The 16976-nt window shown below is 32.7% G+C and overlaps 1 protein-coding gene across 2 annotated transcripts; it reads right to left on the reverse strand.

The window, feature by feature from the left end:
* Positions 1–440: 440 nt before the first annotated feature.
* Positions 441–2435, reverse strand: LOC140452898 (uncharacterized). Of its 2 annotated transcripts, XM_072547231.1 has the most exons (3): positions 2406–2435; positions 1622–1783; positions 441–806 (listed from the first exon to the last, which is right to left on the reverse strand). In XM_072547231.1, exons 2-3 carry the CDS (start codon positions 1723–1725, stop codon positions 470–472), a joined length of 441 nt encoding a protein of 146 aa, XP_072403332.1. In that variant the 5' UTR covers positions 1726–1783; positions 2406–2435; the 3' UTR covers positions 441–469. The 2 variants fall into 2 exon arrangements, with proteins under 2 accessions (XP_072403332.1, XP_072403333.1); XM_072547232.1 differs by lacking the exon at positions 2406–2435 and having other exon boundaries at positions 1622–1847.
* Between the last annotated feature and the right edge of the window lie 14541 nt (positions 2436–16976).

Raw genomic sequence — 16976 nt, forward strand, 5'->3', positions numbered from 1 at the left:
TTCGCTTTACAGCTTTACTTAATTCTGTAATTACTCCATTACTACGAAAGCCTAAAGTGTCCAAGAAAAATTTACGGCAAACCTGAATATTTTCAGATTGATTTTTGGGAAGAAAATATGCTCGCGATTCATTTTTGGCATACCAATTTCCATAATTTTTAACTTTTCGCCGCTGAACATTTGTAAAACGAACACATTTATTTAGAAAAACACGTCTACTAGTATACCCCATACTCCAATAATTTTCCCATAGAGCAAGCCGTTCTTCTATTGAAAATAAACTACATTTTTGTTTGCAACTTCCTTTGTAACTATCAACTATTAAGGGATGCTTTAACTTTTGTTTGACGATCTTGTTTTCTTTATTTTGTTTGCTAGTAGAAGTGCTTCGAAAGTTAGGATTATTTACATAAATTGGGCCTGGATATGCAGCAATAAAATCGGAAGTATCATTTTTTGTTGGTTTAGGCTAAAGCTGATCAATAACTTCCACTGTATTTTCCGGACTTGAAGGATGGGCGTTGTCGTCAAAATAATCTACAAACTCATTTGATGGAAGATCTAATGGTGGAATAAAATCGGGATCTGCGATTGAGTCGTCATCAGAAAATATATCAGAAACGTCTGTCTCGTCTTCTTGAATATCTTGTAAACCATCACACCTCTCGCCAGTAGTAAATTGGAAATTTTCCACCACTTCATGTAAGATGCGGCTGCAACTTGGAATTTCAACTTTGTTTATATCAGGACGGTCAGCTGGTATATCAGCGCTTGTGCTGCATATATTAACATTAGTAGGCAATGTTCTGAAATAAACAAAACAGTCTATAATAATAAGGCCAAACTATCCACACAATCAATTTTTTCATCCTGGGTGGACAATATTTTACGTTCTTTGGATCATTGGGAACAATGATTTGTAATTTTTCTCTAAAGTTAATCGTTTTCGAGTAATAAACAATTTAAAACTGAAAAAAAAAATCGAATAATGACGATTCTCAAGGTTCAAAAACACAAGTAAAAAGTATAACTTTTGAAATTACTAAGTATCTAAATTCAAGCTTATCTCTTCTTCTAAAAGCTTGTCATAAGATTTTGTTGTTCGTCTTATTCTGAAACATTGCTTTTTAAATTATTAATGAAGTGCATATGAAGAGACGTGCCATCGGGCTGCATTAACAACTAAAAAACAATGTTTTTTGTTCCCCATGATCCAAACAACCTAAAATAATATTTACCCGGGCCCAAAGAATTGATTTTTATAATTTATTTAAAGTTTTTTTGTAAAATAAATGTAGCAATATCTCCGAAATTATGGCATTTAGGTATAGGTAATATAACAAGAAAAATAATCAGTATTTTTTAAGGACTTCAAAACGTAAAAAATATACAGGGTGTTCCATTTGAAATAAGAAAGTTCATTAGATCTTCCTAAAAACGAAAAATCTGACAATGTAATTAGCACTATAATATCGGCCTCATTAGAAAACCTTTTCCCACCAAAATTTATAAAAATCGTGCAAGCCCTTTCTGAGATAATTGAGTGTCTCCAAACATAAAACTCACTCTGTATATTCATAAAAACATATAAAATCATCAGCGAGACATAATTATTACTTACGATATATGGGGAGATATCTCAGGTTCTTCGTCTTTATCTAAACCACTCTTGCACCTCCTGACAGCATCCAACATTAATTGAGTCCGACGGTGGTATTGGGACATTGTTATACTGAATAGATTCGAACACGTTGTTTGTATCTATGCTTTTATAAGTGACTTTCTGAAAGAAATATTCATTAACAGCAATAGTATTTACCACATTGGGGTAATGGAGGCCACAGTGGCTCTCATTTTTCCAAGGTGCATTTTTTATTTAAAATGTATAAAATAAAAAACAGCATAATTTAACAGAAAATCAGATCTGACGCAATGGAACTAATACTCTTAAGAATCTACGGTGATAAAATAATTTGGATCTGAGAAAAACCAGCAGTACTAGCAGCGACAATAGTTACCACGTATCACTAGAACAACATTGCGTAATTTCACTTAACTCCGGTGAACAGTTTAATGCGAACTGATTTAAATAATCGCAGTACCTATGAGCCATCACAGCTCAAGATCAACCGTAGAGTGCGTTCAGCAATTATATTAAGGCATTCCAATCCGTAATAATAAGGTGGCTCCCATTGGGTACTGGATCTGATTACCCCCATCTCCCCTAGTTACCTATTTGCCAAATCAAACACCGTGACAATAATGAAAATCAATTGTTTATTACATGTTACTAATCGATTTCAACCAACCTGCGACAAACTTAACTTAAAAATAGTTGGTATATATTAATAAAATTAAAATAACAATTTAGCCTGAAAGACATAGGTAAACAAAAATATACTTACGATGTATTAAATTTCTCTGAGTAATACTACTTCTCACACGCGTTATCTAAATTACACTGACCAAAGCAGAAAGCAAAACAGTTTTTGTCTTGTAGTCTAACGTGGCGAGACGTGTGTTGAAAAATAAATTTAGGGTGGGATGCGTTTGCAGTTACAAATTTAAATACTTAGTAAGATCCGATAACAAAATGAAAAACCAAGTATGGGAATTTTGCTACTTTAAAACCTAGCACCTCCTTGTATTTACTGGGTTATTAAATTGCAATGGAGCTGTACGGTGTTTTATATTTTATAAATGCATTTCAGTCGAGTACTTACTAGGTTTTGATATTGTATATCTTTAAAAATACGATTCCTACGACTACCGGAATAAGCGCATTCGATAGAGAATTTTCCAAGTATAGGACACAGCTAAAAAAAGTGATTATGAAAAAATGTCCCTTACTCGGTTTTGAATTTAGACGACCGATCTGGTAAGAAATTATGTTCGATTTAGTTCTATTTCTTCTATATGGATGTTCTCGAAAAAAGTATCTGTTCGATCCACCGACATAATCATTATTCCAGAATGTTCCAACATAAACAAAGGTCAAATTCTGCATTCTGGAGAATTCGTTAATGTTCTATTGATAATTTTGTTGACATTTAGGCTTTTCAGATCAGAATAAACATTTAAATTAGTAACTATATATAAATTAAATATTTTAAACTAACATTATTATTATAACCCCACTTTATATTCCTAATTATTTAAAATGTCACTTGGAGAGTATGTATATCTGTCTATCACTCACATGTATAGTTGGTTGCCTATGCACATGGCTCACTTAAATATATTTACAACATTAAACTACAACTTTTTACAATTACTATATGCTAGTTTCTTAAAAATGCCCTCACATAAATATATTTTTATTAAATTCTCTAGTATATAACTTCTTAAAATAACCAAATACTTCTTATATCTAAAATTATCTAGTATATAACTTATAAACTATTTTCTATAAACCCCAATCGTATCAATATATATATATGTATGTACAGAAAATAACACTTATTTCAGTTCGTACGATTTGCGGTAATTTATTTAATGTTAATTCTGGAATTTCACGTTTATACTCAGTTTCTGTTGTTCCGCTTATTTATCTGAGAGATGTTACTTTTTTTCTTGTTATTATTTCTCTTTATAAGCAATTTTACTTGTTCATTGGCGGAATAATACCTCTATGGAAGGTTATCACTTCATCTTTTGCGCGATCGTCCGATACTTCTTCTGCCGATTCGTGACTTATCTCTTGCAATTTTGACGTCACGGGTCTCCTCCATTCTGCTTATTATGTGATTATTCCATTCTTTTTTTCTATTTTGTGTAAATTCATTTATACACTTTACGTTACATTTTCTTCTAATGTCTTCACTTCTCTTTTGATTTCTCAGCGTATTTCCTATAATTGTTCTCAGTACTCTCATCTCTGCCTTTTCCATTATTCTTTGCGTTGTGGCTGTGTCGGGTCTTGTTTCTGAGGCATATGTCATTATATGTCTTACAATGGCTTTATAAATTGATATCATCTCAGTGTTAATGTGTTTGTTTAGCCATATAGTGTTATTAAGGCATCCTGCCAGTCTATTTGCTTTTAGTACTTGATCTCTCACTTCTTTGTCCAGGTCTTCGTAGCTAGACAGTGTAATTCCCAGGTATTTTATTTCCATTATTTGTTCAATACTGATGCCATCAATTTCTATTTTACATCTAGTTGGTTCTTTGCTGACTACTATTGTTTTAGTTTTCTGAGATGAAATTGTCATAATAAATTCATAATGCCAGGTATTTTATTTCCATTACCTATGTGGTTATTCCATTCTTTTTTTCTATTTTGTATCCATTCATTTATACACTATACGTTACATTTTCTTTTCGATTTCTCAGAGTATTTCCTATAATTCTTCTCAGTACTCTCATCTCTGCCGCGTCCATTATTCTTTGCGTTGTGGCTGTGTCGGGTCTTGTTTCTGCTAATGCCATCAATTTCTATTTTACATCTGTGGTCCTTTGCTGACTACTATTGTTTTAGTTTTCTGAGATGAGATTGTGATATTAAATTCTTTTGCTCTTATGTTAAATTTGTGGACCAGTCTTTGCAAACTATCTTCATCTTGGGCTATTAATATTGCGTCATCTGCGTAATGGAGTATTTTAATTTCTTTGTTTCCCATTCTGTATCCTCTTCGTTTGTTAACGCTTTTGATGATTTGATCCATGATCAAATTGAAGAGCATGGGGCTCAATCTCAATGAATCCCCTTGTCTTATTCTGCTGCCTATTTCTATAGATTCTGTAAGTTGTCCCTCTATTCTGACTTCAATTTTGTTGTTTTGGTCGATGTTTTCGATAGTTTTTATAATATTTAGGGGAGCTTCTCTATTATACAGAAGATGGATTACATCTTTCAGTCTTACTCTGTAAAACGCTTTCTTTAGGTCAATCAGACACAGGAATGCTGGTCTATTATACTTCAGTGATTTCTCAGTAATTTGCTTTATCACGAATTTTGCATCTGTACACGATCTACCACTAAAAAAACCCGGTTGTTTATCTGCTAAACTTATATTGTGATTAATTAGCACTTGTAAAATTTTAGTTGTAAGTTTTAGCGTAGTATTTAACAAGTTTATACCTCTGTAGTTTTTTGTCTGTTTTTATCTCCTTTTTTAAATAGTAGAGTTAGTTCGCTCCTTCTCCATTCTTCCGGCATTTTATTGTGTTTTATAATTTTATTAATTAATGTTGTTAATTTTTCTGTCATTGCTGCTCCACAATATTTCAGTATTCGTTTGGTATCCCGTCTTTACCTGCTGCTTTTCTATTCCTCAGGTTTTCAAGTATTTTCCGAACTTCCTGTATATTTATATTAAGTTCTTTATATGTTGTAATTTCTGATGTTTCCGGTTCTAGCGTCGTTTGTTTTTCTCCTGTATATAGCTTTTTTAGGTAGTCAATCCACGTATCATTTTCTATGTATTTTAGTTCTATTAGTTACTTTACCTCCGTTCTTTGACGTCTGATGAAGCGCTATATTTCCTTTTGCAGACGAGAAAAATTATGTTCCATTTCTTTCGAAAAACGTTCCCAGTGACCATTTTTTATTTTTCTTATAAGTGCATGTGTTTCGTTTCTAATTGTCTTGTAATTATGTTATGCCTCTTGTGTTTTGGTTGACATGTATTTCAGGTAAGCTTTTTTGTTTTCTTTACATTTTTCCTTCACTTTATTTATATTTCTTTTACCAAGAACTTTCTTGGCCGAGGCTAAGATATTAGACTTAACTTTTGCCCAGCTTTCTTTGACTCCATCACTTTCTGTGATATATGTTTTTCTGTTTTTTTCGGTTCTGCTTTTCTGGAATAGGTATCTTGTGGAGTCATCCTGTAAGCTTTCGACTTTTATCTTTGTGGTGTATTTCGGTGTTTTGTTATCACATATATGTGTTTTCATTCGGCACAATACCAATTTGTGATCGCTTTCTATTTCTGCTGATGTTAGTGCTCTCTATTCAACAGAATATAGTCTATAATAGATCTTTGTCCTCTACTGTTTTCAAAACTGTATTTGTATTGTTCTTTGTGAGGGAAAAATGTATTATTATTACGTATCTGGTTTTTGCTGCAGAGGTCCGTTAGAAGGTTTCCGTTTTCATTTCTGATATTTTCGTTATATCGCTGTTTTATCCCTGGAACTAAATCATTGCCAACACGGTCGTTAAAATCACCCATAATGATTATATATTTATCATTTGGGGTCTCGTTTATTACAGTCTGAAGGTGTTCGTAGAAGTTTTCCCTTGTGGTGGTATCTTTGTTGTTCTCTGGTGCATGAATTGCTATCACATTCAGAGGTTTGACATCAAGTTTAATTTTTACACTTACTATTTTTATACTTGGTGTAAAAATTTTTTGTGTACTAACAGAGCGACTCCTTCTTTGGCTCTGGTTTCTTTGGCAACACCACTGTAAATCATGAGATGGTCATCTATAATAATTTGACCCTTTTCCTTTTTTCTTTATATCTTTTAGCGCACACATGTCTATATTTTTTTTCTACAAGCTCTTTTGTAATTTTCTGCTCTCTTGTAGAGACTTTACGTTCAAAGCACCGATGCGAAGTGTATTTCTCGTTTACCACAAATTCGTTGTCCTCTTTCTCCCGTTAGTCGTCGTAATGAAATCATTCCTGTCCCGAGACATAATTCTGTTTCTATGAGCTGTATAGTTTTAAACTCTATCAGTAGAGTGCCTCCTCCTTTATTTGGGCTTGGGACCGGCAACAGTTCTGTCGAGCTACTCGATCTATCCAACAAAACTGCAGGCGGATTTGAGATATGTTACTTAAGGATGTACTTAATCTGTATTAATTCTTTGATCTGTTTTTTGTTCTCTTTCAGATCTGTTTTATATTAGGCAAATTCTTATTTCATTGCTTAGGTAAATTCTTATTTCAAACCCTCCGGCGCACTTTCAGGTCTACATATAATATAAGTGTTTTATTTTTCTTTTCATTTTACTTTTACCTCTTTTTATACTTACTTTACTTTCCGTGTCCGGAACACCAACAGCTTTAAATTTTGTATTTCCAATGGTTGGCTACATAGATGGCCCTGTCATTCGCTAAAAACAGATCTTCTTCTGTGTAGGTCTCTCTCATCTCTGTGCATGCTAGTAGATTTTTTGTGGTAACAAACTTTATAATCTTACCGAAGGGGCTTCTAATTTTAGAAACTGTTACACGATTACTCTATTTGATATACGTACATTTATGTACTAAATGTTTTAATGCCAATGCATTTTAATAAAAAATACTAATTAATAAAAACGGAAATTTTCGCTTTTCCAAGTTTATAATACACACTTTCTTATGTTTGAAAATATATAAAGCAAGTAATATAAATTACCGCCTTGCTTATTAAAACTAAAAAGTAAAATAAAGGTATATGTCGGTTAATAATTTATATTTAACTACATAAATTAGCCAAATAGTCCTCAAATTCCTCCATGATTAAATTGATGGATATTGAAATAAATTTCAAGTTCCAGAATGTACCTGCTGTAAAATTTGAAAATCTACTACTAATACAATTATTGGCAACATCGCAGGAGTTTAGAAGTATATGCAATATCGTAAATACGGATCCCAAAAATGGTTTATCCTTTTGTGGAGTCCACTTAATCCTACGTGTTGGTCGGAGTCTACGTAAAGCGCGACTCAGATAATAAAATACACGGTGTATATTCTACTGGAGTATAATACCGTTTTAGAACGGAGCTTACATTAACCGCTAAATGTATATATATATATATATATATATATATATATATATATATATATTTATGTATATATAGATCTAGCGGTTAATGGGGGCTCCGTACTAAAACGGTATTATACTAACTCCAGGCGAATATACATCGTGTATATTATTATCTGGGTAGCGCTTTATGTGGACTCCGACCAACACGTCGGATTAAGTGGACTCCGTAATAGGTTAAAACACTTTTGGGATCCGTAAACATTTCTTTGCGTACACAACTAAACTCCTCCGATGTTGTCAATAATTTGATTAGTCGTAGATTTTTAAATTTTTCAGCAGGTACGTTTTGGAACTTCAAATTTATTTTAATATCAATCAATTTAGTCATCGAGAAATTTCACAAATAGGTACTTGGTTAACGTAGTTAAATATTTTATGGTGGTTATTTATATTACTTGCTTTAATTATTTTCAAACTTAAAAAAGTATTTATTATAAACTTGGAAATGGCTAGTTTTCGTTTTATTTATTATTATTTTTTGTTAAAATGTATATGCACTTAAACATTTAGTCTCTAAATGTACTAACGTCGAGTAGAGTAGTCGTGTAACAGTTTAAGAAAGTAAAAGCCCTTCGGTAGGATTATAATAAACTACATAAAATTGTAATTTTGTCTTTGTAATTTTTCAATTCCTGCAATTTATGACGTGCAATATTTGTTTCATAAAGTAGTTAAATTTAAACTATAATAATTTATGGGAAGCGTTTAAAGACGTAATCGCTAACCTTAATTAGAATACGGCACAATAAGAAGATGAAACTTACTGTATTTTTACTTATTATATTCACAAAAAGAATATCCAACGTAAAATTTAACAAGTTTTAATGGAGTTGTAGTGAAATTTGACTTCTTATTACGATACCGGATCCTGTAAAATTTTAAATACATTAAATCTCCTGTAAATTATTAAACTTATTCTTAGAATAAAATAACAAACTTCTTAGTAATTCGGTACAATATACCGTTCATAATTATGTGATAATGTGTAGGTGTCAAGATTGCACGGTCATGTGCCATAAGGTTTCATCTTTCATATAAATATCGATAGTTTTTAACTTTGGGTGTATTTGATTCCACCGTGCTGTAACCGATCCTACTTGAAAAGTGTTATTTTACATAAAATTAGAACGTTGGCCCTAATAATGACCTATAAATATACATTGTTAAAAATTGTATACATTTAACAATTTAAAACGTTCTTTGTCGTCTTCTGATCTTCATCTCCATTCGTTCCTAATTAAGCACATGTTATCCACAGGATACCTCTCTCATTTTTAAATCATTACTCTTTTTGCCTTTTGCCATGGTTTTCTTTATTTTGTTTATTCATATCGTTTTTACTCATAACAAATATTGGGTAGATTATTGTATCATTAAACTTTCTCCTTATATGTCCGTATCATATAAGTTGTCTAGTTATTTTAGCGTATATAATGACGTATGTTAATTCCATTTTGTTTAACAATAAAACAGCAAAACTTCTACAAAATTATTTCTATCTTATCACTACAGCTGTTTGGGAGAGTGCCTTTCTCAGGTCTCAAGTTTCTCGAATCCATCAATCATCCATTGTATTTCTTATACTTTCATTTAAATCCTCTCCAATCAAAGATTTTGAAGCAGCTTTGCTCCATAGTTCATTTTTGTTGCTTTTTGTCACTGTTTCTCCTTTCTCTTTATCATTATCAATACATAGCGCTACAACACTGGGTAGGTCTTCGCTGATTACAACTTATCTCCCTTGTTGATCGATTTTCCACGAATCTGCAATCAAATGAAATGTTCATTTTTTGAGATATGATTGGATGTTTTCTCTCCATTGTATACTGACATGCCCAAGTGGCATTCTTCTGTGCTAACTTCCTTCCACACCAGTTCTACAAGTTTGACATCTTGGCGTCTATGCACGTGTCCGATATACCTTAAGGGATTTATTTTCCTGAACAATATCTTTATGCGAGCTTTCTTTATTCAGTATGTTTTCTTATTCTATACGGATTTGTAGCGATATGATAATGAGTTCTTAAGCTATTTTTTTGTGGCATTTTAAAGTAATTACTATTTAAATGGGAATAAGCCACAATTAAAGCTTAAAGTTAGTTTATTGACGTTTCAATTTCCACTTCGGAAATCGTTCTCAAAATACAAATATTAGTGAGAATGATTTCCGAAGTGGAAATTGAAACGTCAATAAACTAACTTTAACCTCTAATTGTTGCTTATTCCCATTTAAATAGTAGTTATGATAATGGAATTAAATAAAAATTTCTGATTATTTTCCTTTCAAATATTCGGAGTGCTTCCTTATTTGTTTTAGTCATTCTCCATGACTCACATCCATGTATTAAAATAGGTCTGAAGTTTGAATTATGCTCTGTATTTCTTTAGTGGCATTATTATTAGGTAACCGTGATTAGTGATCTAAGATATTTAAAGTGTTCCATACTTTCGAAATTGTAGTTGTTGACTTTAATGTTTTTTCTAAATTTATTGAATTGGTTGATTGGTTTTATGTTGATTCGCTTGTATTTGGTTTTCATTTCGTTGATTTTAAGTCAAACATTTTTTGTGCTCTATTCACTTTATTGAAGTTTGTGGACGGAAGAGTTTCTCATTAGAGTTATGAGTTCTATATCATTAGCATATGCTAGGAGTGCTTTGTCCCTTGGGCCGTTAATGGATTACATCTTAAATAGGCGTTATTTCTATTTTAGTAAGCTGTTCATTAATTTTTTGATTATTGGAATCGAGAATCTGTAGTTTATTCGACTGTTTTATAACACAGAGTTTCTTGGAACATATTTTTATCTTTGGTTTCCAATATCATTATTACAAGGATTTTGCTGGATATGGACATAGTGAACCCGGTGGTATGTACATGATGTTTTCATAAACAACGTTCAAAAATTTTTCTTACTGTAAATTTATGATTATTTTACTAGGAAATATAGTGTTGTTTAATAATAATAAAGTTCAAGCAACAATTCCTATATGCATTAACTCGGTAATGATAATTCTGCTCCCTGATACCAGGTAGCAGTCCTGAAAACATTAAAACTGCTACACTCATGCTTCTCATTATCCAACAATTAGCCAGTCCAGAACTATAAGCCTTATTATGGCACTGATATTGCTGCTGCTCCTCATAAGTGAATAGAATATGCAAGGAAGGTTTTGACAATTTAATAGGATTTTGTGTGTTAGAATATTATTTCTCCGAGAAAGTGAAGAATATCTATTTGCTATCCGGATTTAATCCATAAATTAAATAATAGAATGCTCTAAAATAATGCTAGTAGCAGCAAAAAAAGCGGTCTAATAGTCATCATCATCATCATCATCAATCAGCCCTGAGTTGTCCATTGTTGAACATAGGCCTCCTTTAGACTTTTCCATCTGCTTCTGTTCTGCGCCTCTGCTATCCAATTGGTCACGATTCTTTTGAGGTCGTCGGTCCATCGCTTTGAGGGTCTTCCTCGGCTTCGCTTGTCAGCCCGTGGTCTCCACTCAAGCAATTTTTTTGTCCAATTGTTGTCTTTCATTCTTGCAACATGTCCTGCCCATCTCCATTTTTTTTTGTAATATGTTCGATAACGTCTTCCACTCCGGTTCGTCTACGAACTGCCCCGTTTCTTATTCTATTGCTTAAGTTTATTCCAAGCATTGATCTCTCCATCTTTCGTTGTGTCCTTCTCAATTTTTCGGCTGATGTTTTTGTGAGAGTTAAGGTTTCTGCTCCGTATGTGAGGACTGGTAGAACGCACTGGTTAAAAGCTTTTCTTTTTAAATGGATCGGTATATTTGTTTTAAATACGTCTCTCATTTTTCCGAATGCAACCCAACCCAGACTTATTCTTCTGAGTAGCTCGCATGTTTGGTTATCTCGCGTTAACCTTATTTCGTGACCCAAATACACATATTTTTCCACAAGTTCTATGGGCGACTTTTCGATTTCTATTAGCTCATTGGGGACGAGATTGGTCATCATTTTTGTTTTTCCATAGTTTATTTTTAAACCGACTTTCTGGGCTACTTGCTGTAGTTGTTGTAGCATAACTCTGGCTTCTCCTAAGTTGTCTGTTATGAGAACAATATCATCGGCATATCTGAGATGATTGAATATCTTTCCATCCATTCTAATACCCTTTGATTCAAACTCCAGCCTTTTAAATGCGTACTCCATAACTGTTATAAATAGTTTTGGCGACAAGGTATCTCCCTGCCGCACCCCTCTGCCAATTTCTATCTTCTCAGTGCAATGGAGGTTAACGGTTGTTGTCTCATTTTCGTATATATTTCGAATAATATTTGCGTTCCTGTGATCTATTCTGCATTCTGATAGTGCTTTTAAGATAGCAACTGTTTCGACTGTGTCAAATGCTTTGTGGAAGTCAACAAAGATAAGAGCAAGGGGTCTGTTATATTCGATAGACTTTTCAACCGGAGTTTTAAGGCATTGCAAATGGTCGTTTGTTCCGTGTCCCACTCGAAATCCTGCATGTTCTTCTGATTGATAGAAATCGAGTTTTGCTTCTAATCTGTTTGTCAGTATTCGAGTAAAGAGCTTGTATAGGTAGTTAAGCAAACTAATTGGCCTATAGTTTTCGAGATCTGATTTATCCCCTTTTTTGTGGAAGAGGATTGTAACCGAATTTTTCCATTTACTTGGAATGTTTTCACTATGCAGACATAGATTAAAAAGTGTTTGGATTCGGAACATCAAAAGTGGACTTCATAGTTTAATTATCTCAATGACTACACCATCTTCCCATGGAGCTCTATTATTTTTCATATTTTTGAGGGCATGTTGAACCTGACTTCAGCGACTGCAACAATGTCCCAATTGATTTTATTAAGTTCAGATTCCATTTCTATGAATTTTTCTTCTGATAGCAGGGTTCTTGCATTGAAAGTTGCAATTTTTAGAGATATATATCTGTTAGATGGTTTTCTAAAATATGTCAGAATTTTGCCCCCCCCCCAGAATCCGTGGGACTGACTGATAGTTTGACTGATAGTCTGACTGATGGTCTAATAGTCACTAATGAGAAAATCAAATAAATGTTCTTTAACATACAAAAGAGAGGATCGAGAGTAGGCATAACGGAACAATAAAGCCATATAATTTTGAAAGATTGGTCTTAGATGCCGTAGGTAATGTTGTTACATAAAAAATAAAAGGGAATATTTAGGTAGCTAACTGATGTTTATGTATATATAATCCTCTTTTAAATCCAGGTCTAATTCGAATCTCTAAAATCAGGATATATAAAATAGTGATCAAACCAGTGCTAATGTGTGGATACGTGACGAGAACGTATTAATTAGACAGGATTGCTAGAAAAGCCATCAGAGGTATTTTCCGACTTACAGAGGTCCGAGTACTAACCAATACCGAACAGAGCTAATTCCAAGGTCAAACACATATATAAAGATAGCAACGTCGTACAAGAAACTAAATCTCAGTGCTAAAGTTGCGCTGGCTTTATCCAAAGACGCTATAATAACTGCATTGCCAAGTTAAATTGGGAGGATGCCCCAAGAGAAAAAATGCCTTTAAGACTTCCACAAATGAAGGAGGAGGTAACATATGGTCAGATTTAGGAATAATGAGACTATCTACCGACCCATTATATTTATCAACACCTGCTATCCTACCTACAATCAATACTTATCTGTTGTGGAATATCAAATCAATTACATGTAATCAAACGAACTTGGCTTAAAAAAATTATCGAAGGAAAGGCACTTCAGAAATATTGACATAAATTTTAAAAACGTCATTTACCTGGCTGTATTTTCAATAGGAAAGAGAAGACAAAAAGAAGAAAAGGCAATAGAATCTTGTTCCGTTCTGACTATACGATGACGATGATCTTTATATAACATATAGGGAGAAAGAGAGAATAATGTTTATGTTTAATTTAGAAGTCGCTGGTTTTCTCCCTTTTGAATTGGGTATGTATATGTATTACCATAGAAAATAAAAGCAAGAGAACTATAATTATAAAACGAAAAGATTACGAAATAAAAAGATTATATAAATCCCTTATATTTACACAGACTGTTTTACAAAAGGTGAAGGACAGCTGTTTTACAAACTTAATATTATTAGACGCATTTAGGATCAATTTCACTCAAAATATGATATGCTAAAATATGATCCGACAGGAAAAAGGCAATGACTTTTACAGCTGATTGCCACATAAAAAATATGTCAATGTAACCCAAGTATGATGATTTTTGCCACAGCAAATTTAAAGTGTTCCATACTTTCGAAATTCTAGTTGTTGACTTAAATGTTTTTTCTAAATTTATTAAATTAGTCTCTTCTGTTGATTCGCTTGTATTCGGTTTTCATTTCGTTGATTTTAAGTGAAACATTTTTCGTGCACTTTGTTAAAGATGTTTGCGGACCGGAGAGAGTTTCTTATGAGATCCATATCATTAGCATATGCCAGGAGTGCTTTGTACCTTGGCCCGTTAATGGATTACATCTTAAATAGGCGATATTTCTATTTTACTAAGCTGTTTATTGATTTTTTGACTATTTGAATCAAGAATCTATAGTTTATTCGACTGTTGAATAAAACAGACTTTCTTGGTGCATATTTTTATCTCTGGATTTTTGTTTGCCGTCTTCTTATTACAACGATTTTTCTGGATATCGACATAGGGAACCTGGTGGTATGTACATGATGTTTCCATAAGCAACGTTCGAAAATTTGTCTTATTTTACTATATGCATTAACTTGGTACTGATATCTCTGCTCTCCGCTAACAGATGGCAGTCCCGAAAACATTAAAACTCATGCTTCCTATTATCCAACGATTAGCCAGTCCAGTACTATACGCCTTATTATGGTACTGATATTGCTGCTGTCCCTCATGAGTGAATAAAATTTGCAAGGAAGGTTTTGGCAATTTAATAGGATTTTGTGTGTTAGAATATTATTTTTCCGAGAAAGTGAAGAATATCAATTTGCTATCCGGATTTAATCCATAAATTATTAGAATGCTATAAAATATTGATATTAGCATAAAAAAAACGGTCTAATAGTCAGTAATAAAGCATATAAATGTTCTTTAACATACAAAAGAGATGACGTAGAGTAGGGCATAACGTAACGTAACGTTGTAATATAAGAAATAAAAGGGACTATTCAGGTAGCTAACTGATGTATATATAACTCTTATAATACTTTTAAATTCAGAGGTCTAATATGACTTTCTTAAATCAGGATATATAAAACAGTGATTAAACCAGTGCTAATGTGTGGATATGTGGCCAGAACGCTAACAAAACAATGTACGTAAAACTCAGGTATTAATTAGATCAGGATTGCTAGAAAAGCCATCAGAAGTATTTTGCGACTTACAAAGGTCCGCGTACTAACCAATACCAAACGGAACTAATGCCAAGGCCAAACACATATAAAGACAACAACGTCGTGTAAGAAGCTAAATCTCAATGCTAAAGTTACTCTGGCTATATCCAAAGGCTCTATAATAACTACATTGCCAAGTTAAATTGGGAGGATGCCCCAAGAGAAAAAATGCCTTTAGGACTTCAACAAATGAAGGGGGAAGGTAACATGAGGTCAGATTTATGAATAATGAGACTATCTACCGACCCATCATATTTATCAACACATGCCTGTTCAACTACCTGCTATCCTACCTATAGTCAATACTCATCTGTTGGGGACTATCAAATCAATTACATGTAATCAAACAAACCAGGCTTAAAAAAAGTTATCTCAGGAAAGGCACTTTTAAAACGTTATTTACGTGACTTATTAAAATTTAAATATTTAATGAAAAGTAAAAGATTAGCCATTTGTTATGGGGTTCAGAGAAGAACCTTCACGATGTTAATTTTTTGAGATATGATTGGATGTTTTGCATCTACCTTAAGCAATTTATTTTCCTAAACAATATCGTTATAAGAGCTTTCTTTATTCAGTATGTGTTCTTCTTCTATACGGATTTGTAGCGATATGATAATGAGGTTAAAACAATTTTCCTATTATTTTCCTTTCAAATATTCGTAGTTCTTCCTTATCCATTTTAGTCATTGTCCATGATTAGCATCTATGTATTAAAATAGGTAAAAAGTTTAAATTATGATCTGTATTTCTTTAGTGGCATTATTATTAACCGTGATTATTTATCTAAGATATTTAAAGTGTTCCATATTTACGAAATTGTAGTTGTTAACTTTAATATTTTATCAAGATCTATTAAATTGGTCTCTTCTGTTAATTCGCTTGTATTTCTTCTTAGCTTGACGAATTCTTCTATTTTCATTCTGTGAACTACTAGTGGGTTCTTTTTACGGAATTTTTTCATCACGTTTAGGTAATCATCAACGGTATATAAACGTTGTTGAAATTTTAGGGCATTTTCAAAATCTCCAAAATCACTACCATTGGGTAAAAGCTATGACTAGGAAAGTAATAGCGTAATGTAATTTTTTCAATGGTAGGATGAGTTTCCAAAATCATTTTCAGAATCAAAACTATTTTAACGCTGCGGTTTTGGCTGCCACAAGAGTCTGACCACAAAATTACATGTTTTGCAGAAGTAACATTTTCTTCAATGTGTTTCTTAAGACAACTGCCTACGTCCTGGGCTCCCCGACCAGCTTCACCTTCTATCCAAATATAACAATGACCTTTTTTATCCTTGGCGCTATGGATACCAAGGTTGTAAATACATAATTGACGCTTATAATATACAATATTTATTAGATTTCTCGAAAGGGGAAGAGTTTTTCTTTAAATCAAAACAAAAGGTTTCCACTTCTGGTTGATCGTTGCTTATCTTCATGTCTAGCTTTCTTTTTTCTAAGTGCACATTTTTTCTTTTTTTAACGCTTAATTGTTCGTTATCTGCGCAATTTTTAATTTCTAATTCGAAACAATCACATCTACTACAAGTATCTTTTTTCAACTTTTTTCTTTGAAGATTAAATCGTGTTAAAAACATTTTTTTGTAAAACGAAAATTTAACAAGGTCATTGTCTGCTTCTTTAATATACAATTCATACATTTTACTTAATGTTATGTCTTTTGTTAAGTATTCTCTTTCTGTGTTAGCTCTTCTGTAATGTGACTATTATAGAAAAATTTAAGCAATAACTGAAACTACTTCTTAACCTAAACGCCTCAACAAGTTGCCAACGTCACCATTGTTAACCACGTTT

The sequence above is a fragment of the Diabrotica undecimpunctata genome, chromosome 11 (assembly GCF_040954645.1).
Source record: "Diabrotica undecimpunctata isolate CICGRU chromosome 11, icDiaUnde3, whole genome shotgun sequence".
Lineage (NCBI taxonomy): Eukaryota > Metazoa > Arthropoda > Insecta > Coleoptera > Chrysomelidae > Diabrotica > Diabrotica undecimpunctata.

Excerpts from the sequence above, each read along its gene's own strand:
- LOC140452898 (XM_072547231.1), bottom strand. The coding sequence starts at position 1,725 with ATGTCCCAATACCACCGTCGGACTCAATTAATGTTGGATGCTGTCAGG. Across the intron at positions 807-1,621 it reads GAGATATCTCCCCATATATC|AACATTGCCTACTAATGTTA; the intron begins GTAAGTAATAAT and ends TGTTTATTTCAG.